At 48.7% G+C, this 18,019-nt stretch overlaps 2 protein-coding genes across 3 annotated transcripts; one reads left to right on the top strand and one right to left on the bottom strand.

Moving 5' to 3' along the window:
- Nucleotides 1-1,139: 1,139 nt before the first annotated feature.
- TALDO1 (transaldolase 1) lies at nt 1,140-7,620 on the top strand. The gene is made up of 8 exons (XM_027749352.2): nt 1,140-1,392; nt 3,376-3,499; nt 3,876-3,983; nt 4,551-4,682; nt 5,118-5,293; nt 5,445-5,642; nt 6,753-6,898; nt 7,458-7,620. The coding sequence occupies exons 1-8, from the start codon at nt 1,296-1,298 to the stop codon at nt 7,488-7,490; spliced, it is 1,014 nt and encodes a 337-aa protein (XP_027605153.1). The 5' UTR covers nt 1,140-1,295; the 3' UTR covers nt 7,491-7,620.
- A 2,713-nt stretch (nt 7,621-10,333) lies between these two features.
- GATD1 (glutamine amidotransferase like class 1 domain containing 1) lies at nt 10,334-17,030 on the bottom strand. Of its 2 annotated transcripts, none has more exons than XM_027749353.2 (8): nt 16,925-17,030; nt 16,019-16,095; nt 15,668-15,773; nt 15,006-15,113; nt 14,184-14,278; nt 12,931-13,024; nt 12,130-12,241; nt 10,334-11,617 (listed from the first exon to the last, which is right to left on the bottom strand). In XM_027749353.2, the coding sequence occupies exons 1-8, from the start codon at nt 16,980-16,982 to the stop codon at nt 11,608-11,610; spliced, it is 660 nt and encodes a 219-aa protein (XP_027605154.1). In that variant the 5' UTR covers nt 16,983-17,030; the 3' UTR covers nt 10,334-11,607. The 2 variants fall into 2 exon arrangements, with proteins under 2 accessions (XP_027605154.1, XP_027605155.1); XM_027749354.2 differs by having other exon boundaries at nt 10,334-11,614.
- Nucleotides 17,031-18,019: the final 989 nt, after the last annotated feature.

Genomic DNA, 18,019 nt, shown 5'->3' with positions numbered 1-18,019 from the left:
GTTATAAGTATACCTCCATCTCCGTCTCGTTCGCTGGGTTTTCATAATGGTTTGTCACTGAGTCTCAGAAACCCACCAAAATGTCTGAAACCACACGTTTCCTTTGGGTTTGGGGAACTGGCATTCAACAGGAAGAATGCCGTGGCCTCGATAACGGTATCCAAAAATGGGGAGGGGGGGAGAGAAACCTCACACATGGTAGGAATTAAATGCCAGGAAAACTGCCAACTCGTCACCTCGAAGAACAAATTTCTCTTACCCCTGGAACATGCAACTGTGACAACACATCAGTGTTTTCACACACAGATGCTGTCCAGGGCTACATTTTGCACTGGCAAGCTAAAAATCCCCAATGCTGGTCAATGCCAGCTTAGGCACAGCACGGAAGTAAAGAGATGCCTCTTTGCATTATCCTCTCTTGGGCTGGGCAAAGCATGAGAACGTTGTACAAAAGCACATTCTTGCTTATCGGGAAGGGAAACTCCGGTGGCAGCTTATACGATTGGAACGGTACAAAAGAGGGGACAGCATGACTCGGAGCCTGTTAGACAGTCAAGTGACAGATTCTCTGACATTTCTAGCCAAGTCCCATCCTCTGTTTCAGGAGCACGACCACGCTAACAGAATGACCTTTTCTAGAACCTGAAAAAAGTTGGAGTGAACGAGCAGCCCAAACCACGTGCCTTGCTGGGTTGAGGGCTCTCTCACAGGCTGGAGCTGTGGCTGACTAGCCCTTTCGAGCCTTGCCGCGACAGTAGGGGAGGAAACAGAAAGCGCTGAGCTCCTGGAGCGGGTGAGCACTTCCCTCAGCGCTGCCTCCCCCTCACAGCCCGGCCGCCATCTTGTGCCAGTGGCGGCGCCCCGACCCCGCGCGGCCATGAGGGACGGGTGGCTCAGGGGAGGCTCGGGCGCTGTGCCCGGCCGTGGGGAAGCCTCCGGGGGAGGTCCAGAGGCCGGGAGATCCCAGCCCGGGAGATCCCGGGGTGAGGAGCCCACCCCAGCCCACCCGCCGGGGGCAATGGCGGCATCAGAGTCGCCAAGGCGACCACCCGCCCCGACCCTCAGAGCCGCGACCCAGCCAATCAGAATCGCGCTCCCTCCCGCTGCCCCGCCCCGGCTCCTCCCGGCCGGGTCCGCCGTGTGTCGGCGCTCCCGATTGGCTGGCCGCCCCCCACCTCTGGCCGGGATTGGCGCGGGTGGCGGGAGTGCGCGGGCGGCGGGTGCGCGCGCAGGCCGGTCCCCTCCGGGCACGCAGGGTCCCTTATAGGTGGCCGGAGTCCCCCAGAGCCGCCGACATGTCAGTGTCCCCCGTGAAGCGGCAGAAGATGGAGTCGGCGCTGGACCAGCTCAAGCACTACACCACGGTGGTGGCCGACACCGGGGACTTCAACGGTGAGGGGCGGCGCGGGGGGGGGGTGGGTGTCCTGTCAGTGCACCTTCTCCTTAACCCCCACCCTTCCCGGCAGAGTGGGCGCGCCCGGCTAAAGGGGCGCTCGGCGGGGGCAGAGCGAACCACCCGGCGGCGGGGGGGGGGGGGGGCCGCTCGTCCATTCCCGGCCTCTGCAGCCGGCAGGGCAGAACCCGCCCGCCCGCCCGGGACATTTTCCAGACCCTCCCGTGATTTTCTGCTAGTGTGCCCAAACCCCCACGCTCAGCTCCGCGTGCTGTCAGTAAGAACTGCCGCACTCTAACCGGGCTCTGAATTCGGGCTTTTTTTCCAGCGACCTGTCTGGATTTGGGACTTTTCTGGGGTTTTTTCAAACTCGAGGCCAGGTTGGACGGGGCTTGGAGCAGTCAGGGCTAGTGGAAGCTGTCCCTGCCCATGGCAAGGGGTGGAAGTGGACGATCTTTAAGGTCCCTTCCAACCCAAGCCATTCCAGGATTCCATAAAAATAATGCCAAAGTGCTTTCGTTCGCCTTATCTCCTGGTAATGAGCCAGCGTGCTCCTTTCCGAGAAGGGGAGGTGGCCTTCCATTATAAAGCCATTTGTTCCCAAGCTGTCACTGCCCAGTGCCCTGCTTGGCCCATCAGAGCCAAAAAATCCCTCCTGAGTATCTCTGGGTGGCGTAGAACAGCCCTGGAATCCCGTCCTGCCCTCCCCAGGCCTGGTAATCCCTAATCCTGGATGTGTAATAATAACCAACCCCACATGGGAACTGTCAGATGTCTCAGGGCAGTAAATTTAAGGTGAAGGGAAGAGGTGGCGGCAGCTCAGACAAAAAAATACACGGTGTGGTGGCCGAGGGGGTGGTGGTGTGCAGGCAGCAGGAAGGACCAGGGAATATCCCACAGGGATCACTAAGTCCAGCTCCTGGCCCTGTGCAGGACACCCCCAGGTTGTCCTCTGGCTGCCTGTTGTTACCTGGGGGTCATTCTTAGAGCCCAAAACACGGCAAGAATCCCACCTGGCTCTGCTGAAGGTGCAGTCTCTGCCGACTCTGGTTCCCCGTTGGGTTCAGTACAGAGCAGGAGTTTCACTGAGGTGCTGCTCTATTTTAAGCCGTGTCCACGTGAATTAAAGTTCTGAAGGACCTCTCCAGGATCCTGATCGTTGCCTGGGAGGGATCTGTGGAAAAACAAGACTTATTTTCAATACAGTTGCACAGTTTCAGTACAGTTTGCACTCTCTAACTTCACGGGTTCATCCCTTGTGCAAAAAAAAAAAAAAAAGGTTATTTTTTGACATTTAACTGCGTTGTTGAAACTGCTGAGGGGCCTGCAGAGGCTCTGCCCTGTTTGCCCAGCCAGGCTCTGGTGCCAGGCTGTGATTACAGCCAGACAATGTAAGTCACAGCCTGCTTTGGTAAACACTTGGCATCACCTGGAATAGGTGCAGTCCACAGCTTAAGGTAAGACAAAGGGTCAAATATGTTCTGCAAAGAAGAAAGCCTGGTAGTACAAGGAAATGACAAGGACATAGAGAAACTACAACTATTTGGAAAAGGTTTAAAAAGCAGTAAGAAGAGTTGCTGTTCATCTGTCCTGGTCCTATCCTTGGACACAAACAAGAGCCCCAACTCCTGACTGCTAGAAGGGAAGATCCCCTGGTCTTTATTCCCTTCTGTGATTCCTGAAGCTCAGCTATGCTGGCTGGGATACAGTTGGAAGTCAGGACCACTTCATGATTTTTACAAGTCTGTATCTTTTGGGCAATGCCTGTTGTTTATAGAATTTGAAGTTTGCTGTACTTTGCTCCTGCAGCCCAGTTGTTCATGGCACATGTCCCATGGCACAAACACCTCTGAGCACTGGTGTGCTCTGTCATTACCAGACCCTACAGCCACAAGTGTTCACATCCTCAGCCACCTGAGCAAAATCCTTCTCATTTCTGAAGCTGGCTGGTGGTTTTAAACAGCCTGGTTTTCCTTCCTCAGCCATCGACGAGTACAAGCCCCTGGATGCCACCACCAACCCGTCCCTGATCCTCGCCGCGGCCCAGATGCCGGTGTACCAGAAACTCGTGGATGATGCTGTTGCCTTTGGGAAAAAGCTTGGTGGGTAAGTCAAGAGGGCTTTAATCTCAGGAGACCTACGTTTAAAATGCCTCATTTACACAAGCATCGTACTGGGCTTTCCCCCTCGCGTACTTGCGGGTTTATCTCCTGCCCCAAAAAAGCCTCCCTATTCACCAGCTCACACATGGCCTTCCTTGCACAGGAAAACAGCAGCTTTATAGGAAATAATGTCCAAAGGCTAATCCTGCCAGCAGTAACAGAGGGCAGGAGACAAACACAGAGCAGAGCACACGTGGCTCATTTGAACTCTGGAATTTGATGTTAAACAGGCTGTGAAATTTGATCTTCAGATCCATGGTAAAGCGTAAACGTACCTTTTTCTTTTCCTCCCATATGCTTTTGCTTCTTGTGGTTTTCAGGTCAGAAGAGGAACAGATCAAAAATGCTTCTGACAAACTTTTTGTATTGTTTGGAGCTGAAATCCTCAAGAGGATACCCGGCCGTGTGTCCACAGAAGTAGATGCAAGGTTGGCTCTTTTCCCTCTGGGTTACCCTGGATATTTGTACATAGAAAAAGAGACATGACATGAGCTGGAGAAAGGTGCTCTTGCCTATAAGACTATCAGGATTTATATTGTTAATATTTAGAAGTGTGGCTTCCCCTTAGTTTGACTAGAACTCTGTAAGAAAAACAAGTAACACCAACCTTGGATTTTTGTAATCCTCCTGTTGTTTCTCAAGCCAGGGAAGCTTCGTGCTTCCCCTCTTAGTTTTGCTCATTCTTTTCTCTGTGATTCTATCTGCTCAATTTAGCAAGAGATCTGTTTGAACAGTTTATTTCAAGACTTGCACAGGATTTGTCTGTTAACCTGCTCACTGCCAATTTTTTTTTTTAAATGCTCAGCTTCTGAATTCATTATGAAGAACTTCCTCCTCGGGGGGGGCTCAGAGTCCAGGAGGGACCCTAGAACAAAAACCCACTGCTGGCATGTTTTTGTCCTGATAAAACAGGACAATGTTTTTCCACGGAGCTTGGGGGGGGAGCATATAAAACAGAGGATCAGTTCTGAGCAGCCCTGCTCTTGTCTCAAAAGGTTGTCCTTCGACAAGGAAGGAATGATTCAAAGGGCCCGGCGCCTCATCGACCTCTATAAGGAAGCAGGAATTGGTAAAGATCGGATTCTCATCAAGCTCTCTTCGACGTGGGAAGGAATCCAGGCTGGCAAGTAAGTCTTTGTGTGGCTGGTGTGCTGACTCATGGCATGCTCCTGCCTGTCCACAGGCACCTGACGGGCGCACTCTGACCTTCGATAAACAGTACTGCTGAAGGCATGGCATGAGGAAGTCTGTCACCAGCAAGGAAGGTGCTCTGCCACAGCTTGCTGTTGAAATAGGAAAAGTGTGTTCATACAAGGGCCAGGCCACAGTTTCCTGAAACATCCTGCTAAGTTGGCTGCATTTGGCCCAAGGAACAGCATTAATAACGCAGAGTTCAGCAGCACAAAACATCTGCTGTTAGCTTAAAACCTCAAAGCTTACCGACTGTGCCACATTCCTAACTCAACTGGAGGAATTCAGGAGACTGAACCTATCAGCTTCTTACAGGAATATAAATTCAGTAGGTGAGCGAAGTGCTGTTCTAAGCCAGCCTGTGTCTGCAGGGTCCTGGAGGCAGAGTATGGGATCCACTGCAACATGACCTTGCTGTTCTCCTTTGCTCAGGCTGTTGCCTGTGCTGAAGCTGGAGTTACTCTGATCTCCCCATTTGTGGGAAGGATCCTGGATTGGTATGTTGCAAATGGAGACAAGAAAACCTATGAGCCTTCAGAGGACCCAGGTAAACACATATTTAACACTGTTAAGATGCCAATAGCTACTCATTCAAACAGTTTACTCATATAAACCCTCTTATGACAAAATGCTGGTTTGAGCCTGTTCTAAATGATCACTTAGAATCATTCTTGAAGTTGCTGGCTTCTCCATTTTAGGAGTGAAGAGTGTCACCAAGATCTACAACTACTACAAAAAGTTTGGCTACAAAACCATCGTGATGGGCGCGTCATTCCGGAACACGGGCGAAATCAAAGCGCTCACAGGCTGTGACTATCTCACCATTTCACCCAAACTCCTGGCAGAGCTCAGCAAAGAGCACATCAAGTTAACTCCCACACTCAGTGTGAAAGAGGGTAAGTCCCCTTCCTGGGTCACACTGGCTTCTTCAGTCTCCCTTTCTCCTGGAACGTTAAAAGAGTTTGGGGTTCCACTCAGCGCTGTGGTGCTCGATTCCATCCTGCTTTAGGGACAGTCTGATTTCCTAAAGGAAATATTGTAGCCTCAAAAGGAAATACTGTAGCCCCATTACAGCATCACTGCTACAATTGCAGACACACCTTTAGGGTCTTGGGTCCCCTGGGTTTGGAATGTGCTTGCATCCTCTGCAGCTCTCCCAAGGGGACAGGGAGAGCAGAGGGAAGTTTATCTCCATATGCTCGGGATGAAATTTCACTGAATATTAGCAAAGATGCCAAACTTGTTTAATCTTAATCTCTAGACATGCCAAAAGGTGTTTTCCCTCCAGAAATCATACACAAGACTGAGTGACTGGATCTAGTGACACTGTGCCACGATGGCTTTGAATGCTTGTTCCCATTGCACTGCTTCAAGGCCAGGTTGGACAGGGCTTGGAGCAACCTGGTCTAGTGGAAGGTGTCCCTGCCCATGACAGGGGGTAGAACTGGATGAGCTTTAAGGTCCCTTCCAACCCAAACTGTTCCAGGATTCTGTGATACTCTTCCTTTTCTGTAGCCTCATTAAAATGCTGCTTTGCATCTCAGCAAACAAGCTCTGCACAGCTGTAGTCATGGGTTGCTGCTCACAGGGTGCTGGCTGGCCTGGAGGCCTGTTATCAAGCGAGCTTTTGTTAGTTCTTGCCAAATAAAGCCCTGATTGTTCAGAATATTTGCTTAGAACGTCTCACTGCTGTAGGACTGCTGCATAATTCCCTAGAACAGGCCTCAAAGTGCTGTGCCATTCAGCAGCAGGTACAGGAACAGCACACACATACATTGTGTTTTAAGACAAACTGATTATCCAGATTACCTTTTTTCCTCCACCTCTTCTCCACTCCCCCCAGCCATATCAGGAGCACTTCCAGTCTCACACCCCAAACTGTGCTCCTGCAGCAAGTCATGTTGAAAGTATTTCAAAATTTTTCAATACCTAGAGGTGCTCAGAAGCCTAAATTTGATGAGAATCCAATCACCTGGCTCATTTCTGTTCCTGCTCCCCTTGCACAGCTCAGGCATGTGACCTGGAGAAGATCCACCTGGATGAGAAGGCATTCCGCTGGCGCCACAACGAGGACCAGATGGCTGTGGAGAAGCTCTCCGACGGGATCAGGAAGTTTGCTGCAGATGCAGTCAAGCTGGAAAGGATGTTAAAGGTAGGTGTTGTGTCCCGCTCCTCCCAGGCACTGCAGCCAACCTGCAGTTCCCTTTGATGTGGCCAAGGATTGAAGCAAGTCTGATCAGGCTTTTGGACATGTTCTGGAGGACAGGCCACCTAAATTCAGTGAGCTTGGTAATCCTCACTGCATGCCAAGAGAAGTGAATGCCAGGTGTGGGCCACACCTGCAGTTTGGGGCCCCAGGCAGGGTTTGGACTGGCAGCTCATCAAGATAACACCACTATCAAAGTGAGGAGTCCTTCAAGTCTGATTCTAAACTCATTAGCTGTCAGCAGCAGCACAAGACACAAATAATGTGCACATAGTGAGCTGGAAATAAATCACATTTCTACTTGGAGACACTGAGAAAGCACAGATCTGCTGTCAAAGTCACCTGTCAATTTATGGAGAGGCTTTCACATGGGATTCATTAAACTGTGGGGGTTTGGGGGACAAATACTCAGCATCATACCTGATTCTAAGCACTTGGTGACTGACAACTCCTTGCACTGTTCCCAGGCTCTTCCTCAGCTGCTCTTTGTTTGTTCTCTTTGCAGGAGCGAATGTTCAGTGCTGAAAATGGAAAGTAAAAAGCAAGAAAAACCAAGCATTTCCCTGAGTGCTCCAGGCTGAGCAAATCACCTGAGGTTCAGTGGATGTACAAATGTCTTACCTGTAAAAGTATCATGCTGAGTATGGATAGATTTCTGTATCATGGTTGGTTTTTTGTGGGTTGTTTTTTTTTTTTAACCAATTTGCAAAGGGACAAATAGAACGTCAAATCCTTGTGGCACTTTTGTCAATACATGCAAATTAACCCAGACCTGCCTGCCTTGTAACATGGTCAGTTCACTGCTGCAGCAGCCACCTGAGAGCATTTTAATTTCTTAAGTTTTCGTAATTGAACTCCCAGTTCAGTCTGCAGCCCTGCCACATTGAAGAAAGCAGTTTTGAATTTCAGGCACTCTTAAAGGGAAAACACAGGTTTCAAAAGCCCCTCTTGGTACAAAACACACAGGTACTCTTATGAGACACACATATGTGGAAAATATATATATAACTTATTAGTTTATGTAGGCCCAGTTCCACAAGAAGTAGACAAGAACAAGTGACAGGACAAGAAGGAAATAGCCTCAATTTGTGCCAGAGGATGTTTATTGGATGTTAGGGTTATTATTAGGGATATTATACTCTGGAAGGGTTATTAAGCACTGGCACAGCTGCCCAGGGGAGTGGCTGATTCCCCGTCCCTGGAGGGATTTAAAAGCCATGTGGATGGGGCACTTGGGGACACTGGTTAGTGGTGGCCTTGGCAGTGCTGAGGGAATGGCTGGACTCCATGATCTCAGAGGTCCTTTCCAACCTCAGTTATTTCACAATTCTAAGAGATTCCTGCTCACAGGTAGACACAATTAACTGTTTCCTGACAAAGTTGCCTGAACTTAACTTTTTAAAAAGGGAAAAATCACAGTACTGAGGCTACAACACTGACACACACGTGCTCTACCCAGCTTGAGTAACACAAGGGAAACGAGCCAAGGGAACCAGTGCTCTCTCACAGCAGGGTGACACAGCAGCACTATTGTCAGGACATCCATAACAACCTGGGAACAAAGGGACAGCCAGCTACAACCAGACATGGATACCTGGGGCTGCATTCCCAGCCCTGCCCTGGGAATAGTGCCAGTCTGCCAGAAGGAGATGAAGCCACCTCAGGGGACTCACCCAGCCCCTCTGTCCCTGCAGGTGTCAGGGGTGGGAAGCAGGGCCAGGCAGAAAGCACAGCTGTCCAAAGGGAGCTGACCTTTTCCCTGTCCAAGTCAAGCCAGCATTAAAAGCTTTACCCGCGTGCATGGAATCTGTCACCTCAAAGCTGGGGCTCAAATTAAACATGGGGCTCAAATTAAACTCAGGTGTTCTCAAAGTTGCCCAAGAGACAATAAAATACTGCAGTGAAAGGGGAAAAAAAGAGGCAGGACAAGGTCCCTCAATCACAGTTAAACCTTACTCCACTTACCCACAGCCACCTCAGGAGCTGAGGGGGCAGGAGATGAACAAGTTATGCTTGAAGTGTCACAGGGTCCCTTACCTGCTGCAGTGGCAGCTGGTGTTCCCCTCTCAGCACTGGGGTTTCCTCTTCCCTGCAGCACAGGGGGATGTTGGGAGGTGCCTGATTTCCAGGGCTAAGCCACAAAAATCTACATCCTTCCTGAAATGGGGCAGAAACCCAACAACCACACGAACCTTCAGCCTCTACAGGCCTTCAGTCAGTCACAAAAGAACCTTTCCTCCCTAACTCTTCCTCAGCTTCACCTCTCTTCAGAGGAAGAGATCTCCCACAGAATCCTGTCTGAGCCCAGTTTACAAACCCCTTCAGGGGTTTCCCAGATGCCCGTACCTCCTCAGATTAAGAAATCAGATGTCTGTCATCTCCCAGAAAGATTTTCTCTCTCACAGTCACAAGGACAAGCTTAGACTCAGGAATGAGGAGGAAATAAAATGTGTGTTTGTGGAGAGATCCCAAAGAATCACTACACACCCTGTAAAACTTGATTTAAAAATGCCCTTACCTTTTGTTAGACACACCCAGAGCCAGTAATACTTGCCAAAGACTCAACCTTTCCAACCTCTTGGGACAGGAAGTCTCCCTTCATTGACAATTTTTTTCCAATCCCTGGCTAGAATTAGTCATTCTGTACAAGAACTTGAAGCTACCATCACTAATGGCTTCAAGTTGTGCCAGGGGAGTTTTAGGTTGGATAATGGGGAAAATTTCTTCGTGGACAGGGTTGTCAAGCGTTGGAACAGGCTGCCCATGGCAGTGGTGGAGTCACCATCCCTGCAAGTGTTCCAAAAAAGTGTGTGGATGTGGCATTTGAGGGCACAGTTTAGTGGTGAACACAGTGGTAGTGCTGCTCTGACACTTGGACTTGATGGTCTTCAAGGTCTTTTCCAACCTTAATTCCAAGACTCTACAATGCTAATGGCTCCCAATTCATCAGCAGGATTTCTAAAGGTGACACAATCCAGCCCACCATCCAGATCCACCTCAGAAGCTGCTGGCACACACCTGCACACATCCCTCAACCCTCCCTCAGTTTTCCAGGAGCAACTTCATCACCGAGGAGATAAAAATGTCTGTGTGATGGGAGAGAGTGAAAACACACACACAGAAACTCCTCTCTGTCTGCTCTCATGTGGGAGGAACAAGGAAGCACCACAAAATCTCCAGGTACTGTACTTTGTCCATCAGTTCACCACCCAACAGAGGTACAAAGAGCAATTCCAACAGGTCCCAGATGCCACAAAATAAGGGGAAAAAATAGCACAGTAGTGAACTGATCAAAGCCTGCAGTGGCCTGACTGCTGTTTGCTCACCTGGCAGCTCATCCATGACAGAACCTCATGTAAGAAATGAAAACAGGACACGGGGTAGACATCAATATTCTATTTTTACAGGCAAGCAGTGAAAGGTGCAATGGATTTTGGCAAAATCCCGTGGAAACAGTCCTACAGGAGATACAGACTTGTGGCCACTCAGACTCCCACTTCCCACTCGAGTTGTGGCTTTCCAGATGTAAAGTGTGCCCTGAAGGTGTCAGCATCAAATCCCTAAGAAGACTTGCCAGGAATGAAGATTTATCAAAGCCATTCAATAATTTCTATCAAAGCCCAATTTTCATTTCAAAATTAAATTCTAGAGCTGGGCTCTAGAATGTAACAGAAGACCCAGCAAATCCCACAGCAAGATTTTTTGTCTTTTAAAAAAAAAATCACACCAAATTCTTGAGACAGAGCTAAACAGTTGGGTTTCTACAGAAGAGACAAAGTTACTTTGACTTGATGACTTGTTATAGTCAATATTACCCCAGTAAGAAAACAAAAATGTAAGTCCAAAGGTCCTTCCCTTCAGAGCACTGTAGAAATGCTGCCCACTGTTTCAAGAGGGAAGGAAAAATCAATTACCTAAAAGTTGATTTATCTACTTTCCAATATATTTAGTGTGTCTGAGCCTGCAACAATGAAAAAAAAAAAAAAATCTTCTCAGCCTGGTTATTCCTTTCCACTCTCAGCTTCAAGCCACATGTGCAGGTCAGAAGGAAGGAGAAGGCCAGATTCCAGCCTGCAGCTGGTTCCTCAGATGTGCTCCACATTATCTGCCTGCATTTTTAGTCCCTTTTGTCCATGAAATTCCAGCAAGGGGCAGCAGCAACGTACTCCCAGAGAGGAATATTTTAAAGAGAACAAAATTCACAACGTAAGCAGCACGAAGGAGAACAAATAACCAGCTGGGAGACCACGTAAAAATCCGCTGAGCAAACTTTTTGAAACACAATTCCAAGGATGTGAACGGGCAAGGAAGAAAAACAAAGGGCACACTGTGCATCAGTGTAATACCAACCCAGAGCAAGGCCTCCAACTTCAGCCACTTGTATTCACAGCACCACCTGGGGGATGGGTTTCAAGAAGACAGTTCCCCCCCCCTGCAGACTGAGGGTCTAGAGAAGCACTGAGCAAATGCAGCAGCAAAAATGCAAGGGGGGGGTCACAGTTGCTTCATCCATTCGGTACACACAGAACCTGACACGGCCACTCCACTGTCACAGTCACTTCCCAGGCCACAACAGGGATGTTTTATCCAAGAGCCAAGGAAATCCTCAGCCTGCTGGCTCTTCATCCGTCCCATTTGCAAAGAGACCTGCTCCTTCACTTCCTGCTGAAGGAAACACAGCCAGACACGACACGACCCATTAGTCCACGGCCAGCACAGGACTTGTAACACACATTGCCCTGAGCAGGAGAAGATTTTTGGGGTTATCTACATGTGCTCTTCTGTCTGACAAGGTGACAGTCAAACAGCCAAGCCACTTCCAAAGGAACTAAGTCCATTCATTCCCAGAATCCTCAGTCAGAACTGACTCAATGCTAACCTGCCAAAGTTCGAGAAACAAGAGATGTTTCTCCTAATAAAAATATTTAGTGAAGCCTATTTAATATTTTATTTTACCAGTTTGACTATAGCTATGCATTTCCCCCCACAATTTCATCTTTTTTAAAATAATCAGATGCTTTCTACCAGACACAACTGCCTGAAGAGCTTGATCAAGAGTGATGCTCACTTCATTAGTTAACCAAGGGCAAAAGCCTCTTTGGAGGGACAATATTCCGGAAACTAAAAGATGCTCATACCCCTGGCTGTTCCCAGTTCTTATCCCCATCTTGCCTCACCTGACATTGCAGAGAATCAGGAGGTTCTGGACAGCAGGGAGGGTGGAATTCTCGTTCTGCCCCGTCACCAGGTGCCTGTCCAGCATGACATGAACAGCACTGGGGCTGCTGGCTGGGCACGGGAGAGAGCACAGCAGGGAGAGTCAGTGCACAGAGCACAGGCACAGCAGGGAACTGCTCTGACCTGACACACCTGCTGGGGGCTGATCCCTAACCCCACACAGGGACAGCCTCAAGCCCCTGATCCTGCAATGATTTCCCCAGAAAAACCCTTTTCTGAAAGGACAGGACTGGCCCCTTGATTTGATGAGCACCAGGTGGGGAAGGCACATACAATCAAGAGATTTTCATTACAGAACCCTCAAAGTATGTATTTTAAAGTTGTGATTACCTTGCCATTCTTATGCAAGGCATTAGTTGTAATCACCATGCTACAAAAATGAAATACTGATTTTCTGGCCAATTTTAATACCACAGTGTGCTCAGATCTACCAGCAACTGCTCAGTACCCCAACCAGAATTTTTAAGTTACCTCATTTCAGACAGAATCCCAGCCTGGTTTGGGTTGGAAGGGACCTTAAAGCTCATTCAGTCCTACCCCCTTACAGGGACACCTTCCACCAGGCTGCTCCAATCCCCATCCAACCCAGCCTTGAAAAATCTCTAGTAAATTAGGGAATGGGAATGCCAGATGAGATATCCTGGCAGAGTCCCACTCAGCTGGGTACAACTGGCACACAAACACCCATTTGCAAAAGGCAGGCACTAAGTGTGAAGTCCTGGACACCAGGAGTGACATACCACTGAATGTAGCTCCAGAATCCTTCACAAAATCCTCCACAATAATAGACAAACTGGCAAAGTTTGGCTCCCTCACCAGTTCATATACAGAGGGCTGAAAGAAGATCAAAAGGAGATAAGTTTGTCTGGTTTTTTACAGAAAAAAAAGCCAAGCAGACCCCACACATTTCCCTGCAACTCATATTCCTGTTCCCTCTATGATTCTCCCAACCAAAGGACCCCGTGCAGCTTCAATGGATTTCCTGCAGGAAGCCAACTGAAAACTTCCTTTATCTCACTTGAAAGCAAACACCAAACAATTTCTGCACATGTGATTAACTTCAGGGAAGTGCAGACCTGTCTGGCTGTGGGACACAAACATTTGGACACAGATGCTGTGCTACTTGTAGTGCCCAAATAACAGTAATCCACCTCAGAACGAGTATGGGAAACAAATAAATAAAGACAGAAAAATTTAAGAGCACTCAGTTCAGCTTTTACATGCACAGGAGGAAATGTCATTTCATGGTTTCCACATCAACTATAGTTAGGCCACATCACACTTTAATACATTTCATCATGGATTATTACAATCCATGCACAATCCATAAGTGAAATAGAAGTACATGAGGACATTGATAGCATCTGAGTCCCCAAAAATCTTGATTTCTTAACTTTTCATGTAAATTTTCAACCCTAAAAGCCATGCTATAGAGATTTGCATCACCTTGGCACACCTGCCATACAGATGGACTGTGAGGTAAGAGATATGGCTGCACATAAAATAAATTACCAGCAGTAACTGGCTACTTCAATTACAAGCCAATTTGTACAAACAGCCTTTTTCCTGAAGCTTCCTCTGTCTTTTTTCCTATGACTTTCTCTGCCTTTTGAAATGAAACAGCACCTTGAGAAATAACTTACCCAAGAATTCATGGAACCAAAAGAAAAAAAAAACCTCTTAGAAGTCCTCAAAGAGTCCTCAACTATGAATCCAAAGAGCTGCAGTGGGAATTTCCAGCATTTTAGTGCTTCAGTTTGAAGTTTACTGCACGGTCAGAGGGAAAACACTCCACATGACAGTCAGAGTGGGATAATCTCCCCATGCACTGTGTTGGGCCCCTTGTCAAAGACACCTCTCCACATCCTGCACAAACTCAGCGTAGCAAACTGATGGTTTTTGTTCTTAGGGAATTTCAGGTTAAGACCAAACCCACCAGAAATCACAGCAAGGGAAGTCTCCAAACAGCAAGTCAGGCAGAAGCTCAACTTACCCCTGTCAGGCTGTACCCCTGAAAAACCCAGGATTTGTCCTCATTGGTGGCACAACACAAAGCTGCCACTCCATGTCCAACAGCACAGATGGGCTCTAGGGGAAGAGATTAAAGCTATTTGTGAGCATCTTCAAACAGTCAGAACACAGGAGAGTGTGAGGACATTGCCCTCCTGCAAGAGAATTACACTGCACTCTTAATATTCTCTTGGGCTGTAAGGGCTTTCCTGCACACTGCAGTAACAATTACTGTCTATAATAAGATTTATTATCATTATTATTATAACAATAAGAGGAAGAATAAGAACTGCCCCAGTCTTGCAAGAAGTTAACAGCTTGTAACTCCAAGTCCAGAGACAGCAGGAAAGAGGAAACACAGATGCTCAGACATGAAGCACACCCAAAGTCTTGACTAACTCCAGCCTTAATGATGATCCTGGGACATTCCACACTTGGCTCTGAACCTTGAATCCCAATGATTTCCACAGAGCCATTTCTGTATCACTGTAAGGCAGGGAATCCTCTTCTGAGACAAGCTTGGAAAAGCTATTGGCATTGTTTTAAGATACTTTAAGACCCCCTTTTTCCTTCAAGACTCCCCCTTTCAGACACTTTGGGAGACTTTTCTTTTAAAGGTTTCCTTTCCTTTTTTAAGACCCTTTTAAGATACTTGTTCCCCTCCCTTTAAGACACCAGTTTTCCTTCCCAGCTCTGAATGCTCTTTAACTACACAAACACTGAAGGCATTAGAAGGCAAGAGTCCTGCAGGAACAGCACAGAACCACTATTTTATTTACCAAAACAACCAAGGACGTTCACCTACTGCTCTCAGTGCTGAAGTGCTGCAGTATCTTGGCCAGGTACCCGCTGTTGGCAAGGTCAGTCACAGCCCCAGGGCAGTTTGGGATCAGCAAGGCGTGGTACCGAGCCCCTGGGCAGGAGGAAAGCGTGAGCTCATCATAACAGAGGTAACAAACAAAAAAGCCTGACCATAAATACATTGCAAGTTTGAAAAAAAAAAAATAAAAAAAATCAGCAAACCCACACACAGAGCAGTCAAAAGTGAACTAAAGAAATTAACAGAGCTATGAGGGGTAAAGAAAAAGGTCCTTGTTAGGGGCAAGGAACATATTTTTAATGAGCTGTGCTTACCCAGGCAACTGTTCTGTCTGCTAGCTTCCACTTCAGCAAAATATTTATTTTTAACCCATAACAATGTAGTGTGTGTATATATATACAAGAGATGGAGATGATATGTACTGTATATATTAAGAGAATTACCAAGCCAAGATAAATAAGCAAACAAGGCAGTTGCCAGGACTTCCTCTTAAATAAAAAATAAACAAACAACTGCAGTTGCCACGGTCTTCTCTTAGAACACAAGTTTTATGCCTTTCCTGTGTCGCTCTTCCCTAAAAACCTGGCCCTAGGCAGCACCTGTTCCCCTGACAACGGAGATGACAGTGCCCCTGGTGAAGGTCTCACCATCAATGGACTCCAGCTTGGCGGGGTTGGCGTAGGATTTCATTCGGAAGTCCTGGATCCAGCGCGCGTTGCCCTCGTTCACATCCACGAAATCAATTGACTTCCCCTGGGGACAACACGGTTCACACGGTCAGGATCCCTGCACAGACACCCACCACGCTTCCTGAAGGACAGCCATGTGGGACTTCGGGAGGCTGCAGCTCTCAAAAACCTCAGGTTTTCCATTTTTCCCCATTTAATTCATTCTAATAGCTCTCCCTCCTGCCAAAGTTTGAGTGCAATTCTCTCACGTCAATCAAGATATCAACTGGCTCCAGACTGAAATCACAGCATTTGCCCATTTTTACTTACCCCAGGAGTTGCAACTTGCAGGTTAAAAGCAGAGCTGGCCAGAGTAAAGCAGTGAAGGAAGGACTGGGCTGAGACACCTGGAAAACAGATTCCAACACCTTAAGGAAACAACAGCGATAGTTTAATCCCAGCCACACTAGCTCAGTTCATCTAGCAAAGCACATTAAAAAGCTCAACTCAGAAGCTTTAAATTTTAGAGGGTTTTTTTTAATGATTTATGATACTATGATTATAAGACGTAGTAAGCGTACAACGTTCATTACAGGTGAGCTGTATACTGAAGAAGAGAATCAGAGAATCCAGGAATGGTTTAGCTTGGAAGGGACCTTAAAGATCAAGAAATTCCACCCCCTGCCATGGGCAGGGACACCTCCCACTAGCCCGGGTTGCTCCAAGCCCTGTCCAACCTGGCCTTGGACACTCCCAGGGATGGGGCAGCCACAGCTTCTCTGGGCAACCTGTGCCAGGGCCTCACCATCCTCACAGGGAAGGATTTCTTCCCAATATCCCATTTAACCCTGCCCTCCTTCAGCTGAAAGCCACTACAGCCGCACGCAGGGGGACAAACCAGCACAGCTGCACCAGGAGGCAGCACCTGCAGCGCAGGTGTCCGTGTGTTCCCGGGGAACAGGCACAGCCGCAGCCTGTGCGGGGAGGGCACAGCTGCGACCGCGGGGCTCGGCCGCGGGCACCGGCACACACACAGCGGGCAGGCCACTGCCAAGGCAGCCGTGGGCCGCACACACGGATGACGAGCCCCCGCCAGCGGAGCGAACACACGCGGGAGCTCACTGCCCGAACACGGTACAGGGGACACCGCACCGACGAGCGCCGAGGAGGGCGGGGGCGCGGAGCACCCGCGGCCGGAGCGAACATGAGGGTTCCCCCCCGCCGAGAGCGTCTCACCCGCGGCAGCGGCGCTGGCGACGATGAGGCAGGAGGGCTTGGCGAGCCGGTCCGACATGGCGCGGGGCGCGGCGGGGCCCGGCCGCGGCTGCGGGGAGGGAGGCGGCGGACACCGCCTCATGCGGCCGCGCATGCGCAGCGCGGGCAGCGCCGAGGGGCGGGGCGCAAAAAGGGCGGGAAGCGCTGAGGGGCGGGAGGAAAGGCGGGAAGCGCTGAGGGGGCTGCGGCCTCCAGGGTGCCTTTTAAACCCCCGCAATGATCGTGGGAATCGTGCGGTGCCGCGTCGCACCTGAAACTGCTTGCAGTTGTTTTTATTACTTTTCCCTCATTAGGTTGATATCGGCGGCCGGTGGGTCTGAAATCCAGGGGTTGTTGTAGGCACCACCCCGCCCCCGGAAGGGGGAAGTGGGTGATGCCGTGGTGTAGGTTAGAAATGGGAAAAGCAACTTAATGCCAAAACGTTAGCTCATTTTTGAGTTGGGTTCTGCCCTTCCTCGTCACCACACAACATCCCTCCTCAGCCAAGTAGCACCAGAAGCCTCCCAGAAACCCCAAGCCACCACAGAGTGTGGTTTATTCCGCTCCTGCCACATGAGATCAGGAGGAACAAAAATCCTTTGACAAGCCGAAGCTGGTTTTAAGTCACTGTTTTCAGCTGTTATTGGCTTACGCTATTTTTTAAGTTATTTAAATCTCTCAGGTTTTGCTCCCTCTCCCCCTGAGGATGAATAACCTCGGGGATGTTGTGGAGGGACAGATGTACATCCTGCTCTTTCATATCCCTGAAAAAGTCACAACCGACCATGTTCTATGGGATGGCAGGAGATGCACATGGATCTGTCAGACTGGTTTGCTGAAAATAATAATGGGGGAAAACATGAAAAACTGTGTCATTTCTGTGATTTTGTGATATTCTGGAGCCACTGGAATGAGCACCAGAACCACAAACTAAATCAAGTCACCCAAACTTCCCTGAAGCTGTCCCTTCCATGCCTCATCTCTGCTCCAGATTGCCCCCTTTCCGTACATTCTTAACCTTTAACTGAGCTATTATTCTTCAGTAAAAATGTTCCTTTATTATAGGTGTCATTCCTT

This window comes from Pipra filicauda, unplaced genomic scaffold (assembly GCF_003945595.2).
Source record: "Pipra filicauda isolate LSUMZ 115617 unplaced genomic scaffold, ASM394559v2 scaffold463_size517996_pilon, whole genome shotgun sequence".
In the NCBI taxonomy this organism is placed as follows: Eukaryota; Metazoa; Chordata; class Aves; order Passeriformes; family Pipridae; genus Pipra; species Pipra filicauda.
The sequence above is the reverse complement of the archived record's forward strand: the minus strand, read 5'-3'. Positions and strand labels throughout refer to the sequence as shown.

What these genes read in the sequence shown, in the direction of transcription:
- GATD1 (XM_027749353.2), bottom strand. Translation starts at nt 16,982, where the DNA reads ATGTCGGACCGGCTCGCCAAGCCCTCCTGCCTCATCGTCGCCAGCGCC. An exon ending in CGCCAGCGCCGCTGCCGCGG is followed by an intron (nt 16,096 to 16,924) that starts GTGAGACGCTCT and finishes TCTGTTTTCCAG; the next exon opens with GTGTCTCAGCCCAGTCCTTC. An exon ending in GCACTTCAGCACTGAGAGCA is followed by an intron (nt 14,279 to 15,005) that starts GTAGGTGAACGT and finishes CTCTTCCCCTAG; the next exon opens with AGCCCATCTGTGCTGTTGGA.
- TALDO1 (XM_027749352.2), top strand. Translation starts at nt 1,296, where the DNA reads ATGTCAGTGTCCCCCGTGAAGCGGCAGAAGATGGAGTCGGCGCTGGAC. An exon ending in TTTGGGAAAAAGCTTGGTGG is followed by an intron (nt 3,500 to 3,875) that starts GTAAGTCAAGAG and finishes TGTGGTTTTCAG; the next exon opens with GTCAGAAGAGGAACAGATCA. An exon ending in GAAGGAATCCAGGCTGGCAA is followed by an intron (nt 4,683 to 5,117) that starts GTAAGTCTTTGT and finishes CTGTGTCTGCAG; the next exon opens with GGTCCTGGAGGCAGAGTATG.